This window comes from Apus apus, chromosome 1 (genome assembly GCF_020740795.1).
Source record: "Apus apus isolate bApuApu2 chromosome 1, bApuApu2.pri.cur, whole genome shotgun sequence".
Lineage (NCBI taxonomy): Eukaryota > Metazoa > Chordata > Aves > Apodiformes > Apodidae > Apus > Apus apus.
Window position 1 is genome coordinate 151,762,958 of NC_067282.1, and position 10,770 is coordinate 151,773,727.

At 50.2% G+C, this 10,770-nt stretch overlaps 1 protein-coding gene across 6 annotated transcripts; it reads left to right on the forward strand.

Moving 5' to 3' along the window:
• Positions 1 to 3,286: 3,286 nt before the first annotated feature.
• Positions 3,287 to 10,583, forward strand: KCTD17 (potassium channel tetramerization domain containing 17). Of its 6 annotated transcripts, none has more exons than XM_051627781.1 (7): positions 3,287 to 3,516; positions 4,122 to 4,230; positions 5,995 to 6,086; positions 7,031 to 7,126; positions 7,494 to 7,619; positions 8,785 to 8,836; positions 9,941 to 10,583. In XM_051627781.1, exons 1-7 carry the CDS (start codon positions 3,310 to 3,312, stop codon positions 10,237 to 10,239), a joined length of 981 nt encoding a protein of 326 aa, XP_051483741.1. In that variant the 5' UTR covers positions 3,287 to 3,309; the 3' UTR covers positions 10,240 to 10,583. The 6 variants fall into 6 exon arrangements, with proteins under 6 accessions (XP_051483741.1, XP_051483777.1, XP_051483770.1 ...); XM_051627817.1 differs by lacking the exon at positions 8,785 to 8,836 and adding an exon at positions 8,324 to 8,462 and having other exon boundaries at positions 9,941 to 9,958; XM_051627810.1 differs by lacking the exons at positions 8,785 to 8,836; positions 9,941 to 10,583 and adding exons at positions 8,324 to 8,462; positions 9,851 to 9,912.
• Positions 10,584 to 10,770: the final 187 nt, after the last annotated feature.

The window sequence follows — 10,770 nt, forward strand, 5'->3', positions numbered from 1 at the left end:
AGTAAGACAGAGGAGAGAGTATTCTCTGGTGCCTTATGCCACAGTGTGTGTTCGTGAACTAAATGCTTGCACAGGTTTAAACCCAGATGTGTTCCCAACCTGCCAGAGTGGTGACACTGTCTGTGCCAACACATGGTGATCCCTGCTCCAACTGCCACTCTACAGTGCAACAATTCCCTAAGAGCAGCTCTGCAGCATCAGTGATGCATCGTATGCTGTGTAGCCAACAGACTCATCAGGCTGCAATGCATGTACAGAGCACTGCAGTGCGTGTAGCTTTCCATAGGTTTGCACCACAGGCCCGCTGGCTGCTGAACCAAGAAACTCACTTCACCCCCTGCTCTGTTTTCCTTAACTCTCTCTCAGCCCCATCCCCTGTCTACCCAGTGGCTGGCCACTTTTTCCTGCCCTCTGTGCAATTGTCCCTGTGATTTAACTGGATACTTGGCAGGGCTGTGTGGCATTACACGGTCACACTGCCCCATGTAAGCTCTTGCTCACTGCTATCTCTCTGTTTCTGTGCATGTATTTTATATATAGTTATCATCAAAGCAGGAGGAACAGCCACTGGATTATTTTAATTTATTTCTCCTCTGTTCTGTTGCTTGATTTGAATGGACCTTAACAAGGGCATGCTAGTTGCATCTCAGAACTATGTCTGGTGATGGTGTGCAAATCAGGCCTGTATTTAGCCCACACCACCAACTCATCGTAGTGTGTCAGTTAGTAACTCACCCCAGACTAACTTCTTTCTAAAGAGGATTTTCATGTACTATGGGGAATGCCATTGTCTAGGGGATTTCCATTAAATGTTGTGCTGTGTGTTGCAGAAAAGAAGGCTCTGGGGATAAGAGTGGTTTACCTTGGCCTCTTTACTTACTCATAGTATACCTCTTTAGAGTTTACTGACTAACCTTTCACACCTTGACCCTGGGGTGAGCAAGACTTGGAAGTGCTGGCCAGGGATGGAGGCTGGTGTTAATGGAGGAAGGTGTGCTCTGAATACAGACCATCTCTGACCCATGAGCAGCACTGGCACAGGGAAGTTTGGAGAAGAAGGCACTGAGAACAAGAGATGGACTTAAAGAGGCGCAAGAGGCTGAGGGGCTGTGCGTGAGAGGAGGAAAGGGGGACAGGGTGGACCTTTGATACAAGAAAGAAGAAAACTAAGGCAGGGCAGATTTCTTGGAGGCCAAGATAAGGGGCTAAGTGCTGCCACCCAAATACTGCATTCATATCAGAAAGCCACACTCCTCACCTCCTTTCTCTGCTGGAGCTGTGACCAGTACGGACAGGGTCCTGCATCTCTTGCACACCAGAGTGCAGGGCAGGGCTCTCAAGTTTGTCATGGTTTGACTCAGAGCCAAAAGTAGGAAGGCAACAGTCCTTCATCCCAGAGCTGTGTTCACTGTGTGATGCTTCAGCTCAGGTCAGTGTTAGTCTGAGCATCTTTGATGCACCACTGCTCAGTGGAGACTGGTCCAAGGGCTGCGATTTAATTTGGGCCAAAGTCTGCTCCATATAGGTGGACAAAAATAGTTTTTCATCTTCTCCCTGTTACTGGTCACTGTAGTGCTGGCCAGCTCCTGATATAAATTCATGGAGATCCAGACTTACTTGAATTTATACCCTGCAGCAGCTGATTTGTTCCTGTGCTTAAATTAGCTGGAGGTCAGCAATCTGGAAACCTTTTCTGTATTACCCTCTCTTCCCCTCCTCCTCTTTGCACTCCTCCACAGAAGGAGCAAAGTACACACTTAGACCTTTGTGAAAGAAGTCCTGGGTCATTTGGGGGAAGGGTGAAGCTGCCTTAATGGTCTGTAGTAATAAAAGGGAGCAATTTGTAAGTAAAAGAAGAGGGAAGGATGAGAAGAAAAAGACTATAAACCATAATGTTTCTTTTTATCCACCCTCTTCCCTCAATAAACACCCACCTGAAAAGACACAAACACCTAGGTGCAAAATCAATAAAGTGTCTGCAAGGCACCACGGTGTCTCTGCAGTGCTGCATTGCCCTGGCAAGGAAGAGCCAGGAAGCTGCTTAGGTGAAGGAAAGCTTTTGGCCACATTCAGGTGAAACCTCAGCCTTTCCTTTCCATTCTCAATATGCTCGAGCTGCTGGCAAGCACGGCTGTGCTTATTAGATGGGAGTGGGAAAAGCTGAGCTGCTGGAGAGGGAGCTCATTCAGGTTGTGTCCATGCCAGGGAGTGCATTTGAATAGAGTCCCATGGGGCGTGACTTGCTGAGCTCCAGGCTCGGCCTGACAGGAGCGAGTGGCAGAGGCAGGGCTAGATTCCTTACAGCAGGATTGGCACATTGGCCTCAGCGGGTGATACCTGCCTGGGGCAGAGGTAAAACTCCACACAGAGCTAAGCTGAAATCTGAGCACTTCGTTGTCCAGAGACAAAGAGGGATGGCAGGAGCACAGGGGAAGGACACAAGGGGTCTTTATCATGGTTAGTGCTAGTAGGGTAGCACGGGGGAGTTTGCTGAGTCAGCAGCTCCTCTGAGCTGGAAGAAAAATTAATCCTGCCCCCTGCCAGCACTTCATGCAGATCCAGGACACAGTTCCCAGGAAGTGTCTCTACATATGTTCGCAAGAAGGCAACTGTCTACACAGTTTGCAGCAAGAACATTGTGGCAACTGCTGCAGCATTGAGCTGTGAGCCTGGGGTAATGGATTTCCTGGAGGGAAAGCTGTGGAGTACAGTACATCTGCTAACTGCCAGGGAGCGGGCTGTTCTTCCTGACTCCAAGAAAGCCTGCAGGCAAGACCGGAGACTGGAAGCAGGCAGACTACCAGCTGCAGGGCTGGGGTCGTGTAGTCCAGTGCAACCCACTTCATTCAACAACGTCCTTGTTGCAGGGACAGTGGGCTGGGCAAACTACAGTTCCCAGCAACCTTTTGTGCAAACTACAGTTCCCAGAACCTTTTAATGAGCCAGAAGGGGGGGGGGGGGATGTGTCTGTGGAAATACGTGCCGGAGGTTTTTGCGTTACACCCCGCACCTCCGAGCTGCTGGCCGGCTGTTGGTTAGTGAGAACAGGAACAGTGGAAAAGCCAGGGAGGCTCAGCACTGTGGGGCTGTGGTTGTGCCCGCCTCTAATAGCCGCAGCGATATCCTCCAGCACAGGGCACACTTACCTCCCCTTGGGACCCCCGGGCAGGTCAGAGGAAAGACCCTGCCCCCCAGAAAACACCACTGCTGCGGACGGAGAGGCAGATAAACTACAGATCCCGGCATTCTCCGGCGGGCAGCACCTGCGGCAGTCCCTGCACGCCGAAGGAAGAGGGGAGGAGGATAAGGATGAGGATGGAGGGCGGGGAGGAGATGCAGGGCGCCGTGGGGCTACGCTGCACCTGGGACATCCCGCCACCCTCTGGCATCCAGGCCAAGTGGGTGAGGCTCAATGTGGGGGGCACCGTCTTCCTCACCACCAGGCAGACCCTGTGTCGGGAGCAGAAATCTTTCCTGTGTCGCTTGTGCCAGGGCGAGGAGCTGCAGTCGGACCGGGTAAGGCAGCTGGGTTGCCTCCCGCGCCGTCCCCGACTGAGCATGGGGAGGGCTGGAGTGATGCAGGGATGGAGCCAGACCCCAACAGCTGCAGGAGTAACCTGAGTGAAAAATGCCTGCTCTTTCTCCCCCCACTCCCTGGAAGGATTTCCCCTTGCCAGGTCTCACCTTGCTATGGTGTAGCCTGGCACTTGTCTTCCAAGGCTGGAGGCCATGTCCCCTTCACCCCTGCCTTACCCCACATCCCTGGAGTCTCCCAGCTGTATCCGCCTGACTCAGCCTTGTTCCCTATAAGGGGCCTCTCTGCTTTCTCGCACTGGGCCTGCACACATGGTTGCAAAAGGAGACTGAGGCCTGTTTTTTTGGCTTTCTCAGCTGGGTTGGTCCATGCTGAGGTGGGCATGCTGAGCATACCAATAGAGGAGTTAAAATCCAAGCTGACCTGACTTGGGTAGGGACTCTCAGGAGTCTATGGTTTCTGAGGAGTCTTAGAAACAGTAGACAGTTTTGCCTAGTTTTGTATTTTCTTGCAGTCCTGAGTGTTTGAGGGTTGGTTACAATTTTCCCATGGAGTTTTTCTCCTTGTGGTGTATCTCTGTTGCTAGGATGAGACTGGTGCATACCTAATAGATCGGGACCCCACTTACTTTGGACCTATTCTGAATTTCCTCCGTCATGGGAAGCTGGTCTTGGATAAAGATATGGCTGAAGAGGGTGAGTCTTGGAGCTCAAAAACTTCCTACTTAACATCACTGCTGTAGCCAGGATACAGCAGGACTTGTTGTTGACCTTTTTTTCTCTCATTCTCCTTCTGGAGATTGATCTGGAGGGATTTGAGAAGGTTCTCCCTGCAGCTCTTGGAAAACATACCAATGCTTCTTTTACTGAAGAGTTTCTGAGTAGGTGAGGAAGACATCCTGCAGGTGTTGTGGCTTCATGACTGTTTGTTCAGCAGAGATGTCATGAAGGCAGTAGTATGCAAGATCTCTCAGCCTCAGTAAACTATTTTTCACTTGTTCCTGATCCACTTTTAACCAGGTTCTGTAACTGAGTTTTCTGTTAGTTACTGTTTCTAATAAGGAATGAAACCCCAGAAGACCAAACAAAACCAAACTCATCTTCTGCTGACTGTAATAAAGACGGTCGTTAATCAGTGATTTGCACTGTATGCTACCAGTGCTCTGATGGGTTGTGAACTGCAGCAGTTCCAGTGGAGCAAGCCAAACAAACCAATCCCTCGTTTGAGGTTGGCAGGGAGTCCAATAGGATATTTCAGTATCCTATCCAATAGATATTTCAGTAACATCACAGTGTTACCAGCCAACAGTCCCCTATGCCTCGTTATTTTTTGGAAGCTAGAGTTGAACAAGGAGCCAATTCCGGAGACAGGCTGTGCTGTCCAGCCCTTGCCAAGTACAGTTTCTAAATGTTCATTAGTCTTCTTGCCTCTCTCTCTTATGGGTTTTTACCTAATGCAAGGAGATTTTTCTTCAGAATTTTCTTATGATTTATGATTCCAAAAATATATCTGAGCAATAGTACAGAATTGTAAGAAACACAGTTCTGGGGTGTTTCTTACTAGGACATTTCTTGTAATCCTGAGGTCAGATGGAGTTCATGCACAGGTTTTAACATAAAATCTGAAGCATAACAGGACTCCCATTCATAGGTTAACATTGCCTTTTGTTCCTGCTGCTAAAGCTCAGGCTGGCATAAAACTAACCAGTTAGATGATTCACAGCTGAATGGGGATCAGCCTCCCCCCCTGCATTGTCTTTGGACTGCCCTGGGGACGTGTAAATGTTGGCTTCTAGCTGCCTTTCCCTCACCATACCTCTGGGAATATAGCTCCCTTTCCCTGAAGGCCTGTTAGCAAACAGGTGAGTCTCAGGAGAGGAGGTGGATGCAGACACCATACAGGAAAGAACCAAAACACTTTTCTGTTTACCTTCTCTGAGGTGAAGCACAGAGGAGAGAGCCAAAGGTCACCTGAACTAACGTGGGGCTGCAAGGTGGGTGCAGCTCCATCTGGCCCAGGAGGAAAGTTGGAATTTTCTGGGGCCTTTTGGTGATAATGTCAGAACAAATCATGCTCTCTGCCTTAAAAAGAGGGCCTGAACAACGTGATGACTAGTGGTTATTGAGAGAGGCTGGAGCCTACATTTATTCTTCTTGGCCAGTTATTTGGGAGAGGTATTAGCAGTCCTCAGCAAAAGCCTTCCCTGGGAGAGCCTGTTTCTGTAGTAGCAGGCAGCATGAGGAAATGGGGGTGAGCATTAGAAATGTAATGCAGAGAGCTAGGATTCAGTTCTCTGCAGTAAGAGCTTCAAGCAGCAGAAACCTGTAAGAAAGAGAGGCCGCTGTGTCATTTCTCCTTGTGGACCTTGGGAAGCTCAGAAATGATCTTTTGCAAGCCAAAAATACAAAGACAGGCTGTTAACTTTCTGTCTTTGTGGTCTTTCTGTCTTTTTTTCTCAGGGGTCCTAGAAGAAGCTGAGTTCTATAACATTGGTCCTTTAATCCGAATAATCAAGGATCGACTGGAGGAGAAGGACTACACAGTAACTCAGGTATGGATAGAAATGACAAGGAAAGAGTGAGTGGGGTGGGTAAAGGAGGGAATGTGTAAAGGGAGAGGTGAGTCTAGGGAGAGAGCAAACTTGGGAGAAGCAGCAAGGAATAGGGAGAAACAACTAGTTAGAGTATATGTGCTGATGTCTGCATAGCAAAATCTTGTGGGGGACAGGCTACCACCATTTTAGTTACAATAAGCAAGTTACAAGCTGGTTTTGCATCCCTGTAAGTAATGCTGGGTGTAGCCCCTAAAACCAAATCTGTTCCTCTAGTTTTTGGAAGAAGGTAGCTGGTTGCTGTAGGATATGGAAGAGTATTTGTGAGGAAAGCGAAGGTGACATGGAAGGGAGCACTCTGGTGTGGGGAGTCCTGGGAGTGTAATCACAGTGAAGAGCATGGGGATACCTGTAGAAAAACTTGGAGGGAACTGGGGAAGAGATGTCTGTGGAAGAGGTAAGTGCAGACAATGAGGCACAAAGAATCAGTCCTGTGGTACAATCACACTTTGTCTTGGCCAATAACTGTTTAAAATCTCTTTTCTGTGAGAGTGTGGCTGATACCTCACTTTTCGTCATGTCTGCCTCAGGTTGTAAGCCCTAGCCACACAGTCACTTTGTGCTCACAAACCCCCATCAGCATTTGTGGCATTTGCATACATGATTTTGTAATGACAAATGCAAAATCCCCATCGAAAGAACCCAGTATCTTCTGGGAACAATGCAGGAAGCACTCAGTTCAATCTCTCCTCTCCAGGAGAAACATCATTGTTCTTGCTCCCCATGACAGCACAGTAGAAAGCTGGGTTGTGGTTTCCACTCCCCTTTGACCTGGGACATGGAGAAGAGGACAGGTCTGTCAAGGAGGGGTACTACCACTTCATTCTGCAGGAGGGGCTTGAGCCTCTGACTGTTGTCAACATGCTCTGCAATTTTGCTGTCAGGTGCCTCCTAAGCATGTCTACCGTGTGCTACAGTGCCAGGAGGAGGAGCTCACTCAGATGGTTTCCACTATGTCAGATGGATGGCGCTTTGAGCAGGTATGGAGAAGGTAGAAGAGGATGGGAAGGAGTTGTCTTTTGGGGAAAAGATCTTGGATACTGTACAGTCCCCAGGCAAGACCTTCCCTCTTTGAGGATGTTAGGTCAGTCACTGATGGTGCTATCACACTGGCTCTTTCTTGCCCCCTCTCTAGAGGTTTAGAGGATACTGTGTGAGGTTAAGATGGTTTATATCCTGACTGACTCATCTCCTGGTTCTCTGCCCTGCCTCCTCAGCTTATGAGTCTTTCTATTGGGTGTATGCATTGGACTCCATGCTGTGTGGTGGGCTTTCTGCCTTGCTTTCCAGGTGGAGTGGATGTTTGCAGTGCCAGGTACTTGTTATACTTGCTCTTGTCTTTTCTAGCTTGTGAACATTGGCTCATCCTATAACTATGGGAATGAGGATCAGACAGAGTTCCTGTGTGTGGTCTCCAAAGAGCTGTACAACACTCCCAGTGGCCTGAGCTCTGAGCCCAGCCACAAAGCCAAGGTGAGACCAACTTTGCTGTGGCCCTGCTACTGTTGCAAATGAGATCTTTCATTCCCTCTTTCTTTCCTCTTTTTCCACTGTGACCGTGGGACACCTCAGTGGTGAAATACAGGGGCTTGTGCAGGTGTTCAGCACCGTGGCATTACACCCATTGCCCAAAAGGAGGAGTGCATCTGTTGAGAGAGGTGGTGTCTGGCTGTGTGCAGCAAATGGCTTTAGCAAGTGACCCTGGCTCTTCTCATGCTTCTCTAACATCCCCCTCATGCCTCCTCATGACCATGCTGTGTGTCACTGCTGATAGGGTTTGATTTCCCTGAAGATTTTGCAGTGTTCTCTTTCCTTTTGCTGAGTCCCAGCCTGAGGAGCATGGTATTACCTGCTCCCCTTTTGAGGGAAGGATGTGTGGCAGTCCATGACATCCTGTGGACTCCTAGGATACAGGAAGGAGCACTAGCGACTGATGGCAGTTGTTAGGTAATGGGATTACAGCACTTGTAACTGGGTTAGATAGCCCTGATGTGATGCTCCAGAGGAAGAAAAGTCTCTTTGCTCCCTGACCCTGAGCTGGGAAAAGGTCTCTTATTATTCCAGTGTCGTGACCACATTCCAGTGTTTATTCCCTTGTGTATCAGAAAGAACTGCCATGGCTCGTCTTGCAAGTATCTCCACTCTTTCTTCCCTTTGTCCTGCATGCTGGGCCACAGAGCACAGAGGAGGACCCGGAGGAGGAAGAGCAGGAGGTGGAGGAGGAGGCAGAAGCAGAAGCAGAGGAGAAAGGTGCAGCAAATCCTTGAGGAAAATGATAAAAATAACCCCCCAAGCATAGACCCATCCACCTTTCTGGTGAGAGCTCACAGCTAGCATCAGGGAAGGACTAGGGCAGGTGCGGGGTGTGGGGGATGTCCTCTCCAGGAGCAGGAATCTCTTTGGAGATAAAGCCCACAGGGGAGAGCTGTTACTGTGGCTGCTGCTTTATATTTTAGACTGCTTGGTTTATCTATGGTTATAATTTTATTTGCAGACTGTCCATCTATTTGGTATTGCACTAAACTCTTTCTGACCCTCCCTCCTGCTCCCCTCCAATTCCATCCACTGTCACCTGCCTCCCACCTTGCCCCACTCCCAGGCCTGCAGCATCCTTCCTTCTTCTGTCTTTGCCCCCCAGGGCTCAGAGTGGTCCCTGCCTCTTTCTGCTCCTCACTTTTCCTCCTCTGCAGGTACGTTACCTGTCGGCAGTCTCAGCTCTCATTACCTGTCCGCACTCTCAGCTCTTGCCAGCCTGAGCTCTGCATGAATGACTCACTTCCCTCTTGTGGGTATGGCCCCATTTGATAGAGCGTGGGGAGGGAGGGAAGGTTGACTCATCCCTAAAGTGTCTTTTCTGATTCTCATCCTGTGTGTGCCTTTATCCTCCAAGCAGGTCCTACTGCTCCAGACCAGAGGCTCTGGCAGCAGAATGGAGAGTGCAGCTGGTAGAAATGAAGAGGGGTGGAAATGAATGCAAAGCAGGCAGGGGTGGCACAGGGAATGGGGGGGAGAAGTCTGCCACGTGTCTGCCTGACACACATGCCAGCTCTCTTCCCCACACTGCCATCCACAGCTCTTTTGCCTGCCAGCCCAAGAGCTGTTTGCAGAAGCAGATTTTCCCCACCTTGCTCTCACTTCCCTGGGCTTTTCCCCCACCACCTCTGCCAGGGTGAGAGCGCAGTGGGAGAGGGTGGTGAAGGCAGAGCAGAAGTGTCCAGTCCCTGCTCCAGATGTTCTCACAGCTGTGTGCAAAATGAGCCTCTGGGCTCTGCCTCCTGCTGAGGGAGGCTGCCTGGCTGAGCTGCATGGGGCTGAGTACAGAAAGCTTTAGAAGGGGGTTTCCTCTCTCATACTGGAAAACTGGCTCTTGTTAAACCAAAAGTTCTCAGTGCCACTCTCCATCCTGGTGGAGGGCACTTGTTAGTGCTGGCTGACATTTCTCTCTTCCTCTGTTCAAGAGTCTTCTTGTCTGTGGCTGTGGGACCTGAATGTTATTCTTAAAAGTCAGTGTATGTTAATCATGCTGACTTTTCCTTCCTTTTTCTCTGTTCTCCCACCATCACTCCTCATCTCTTTTCTTTGTCTTCTGTGCTCATTTTCTCAGTCATTTCCCTTTTCCTGTTTCTCACTCTCACCTCCCTGCTCAGTTGCTTTTTTTTTCCCAGCTGTTGATTGTCTTTCTCTCTTTCTCTGCCCTTCTCTAGCTGTTACAAGCCAGAGGTCTGAGGATGTGATCCTGACACTCCACTCCTGCCTTTTAATTTCTGGTTTATATCTTTATTTTTGTACTGCAGTGTACAGCAGCCCCTTGCCTCCCAGTGACACTCCCCAGCCCCCTTCACTCTTCACATATAGCCCTTCTTTTTTTACAAACTCACCTCGGAGGCCTGAGCCCCAGCCCTGGAGGAGGACAGATGCTCCGAGGAGCCCCTGGGCTGCTGCAAGGGCAGGAGCCCAGGGCCCCCTGCCACGCGTAGCAGGCTGGCTTTCCTTAATGTCACAGTGGCCCCTGCTGGGGACATCAGGGATCAGCCACTGCAGCCTGAACCCCCTGGATGTGACTGGGGCCTCGAGGTCGTGGCAGCTGCAGTAGGACGAGACCTTGCCCTTTCGGGCTTGCAGGCAGCTGGTCTGGGCTTGTGGCCAGAGGGCAAATGCGGAACCGCTGCCCTGCGCTGGGCTGCCTGCAGTGCTCTCGGGGTGTTCCTGTGCTGGGTACCATGCTCCTGTCCCCCGAAGCAGCTCTATGTTGGCAGGGTGAGGAGGCTGACAGGGCTGCCTGGGTACTGGGAACACGCCAGCCTCGGATGGCATGTCTGCTAGCGTGGGGAGACCCCTGCGCCGGGAAGCGGGTCGTTGGCTTCATGCTCTGTCTGAGGACACCAGGTTGTAACTCCTCAATAAAATTCGCAGTCTGTTCCTCTTCGCCGCCTTCTCCTTTCAAGTGGCAGAAATGTGTTGCTGGTAGAAGTGGCTGGGAGCTGGAGAAGAGTGTGGGTTCATCAGAAGCAGGTGCATCAGTGCTGCATCCCCACTGCAGGCAGCTGGGCCACACAGCAGGTTTGCTTATTGGTATCTATGCCCCTAAATCATAACAGTAAGTGAGGATTACCTGTCTAGCTGC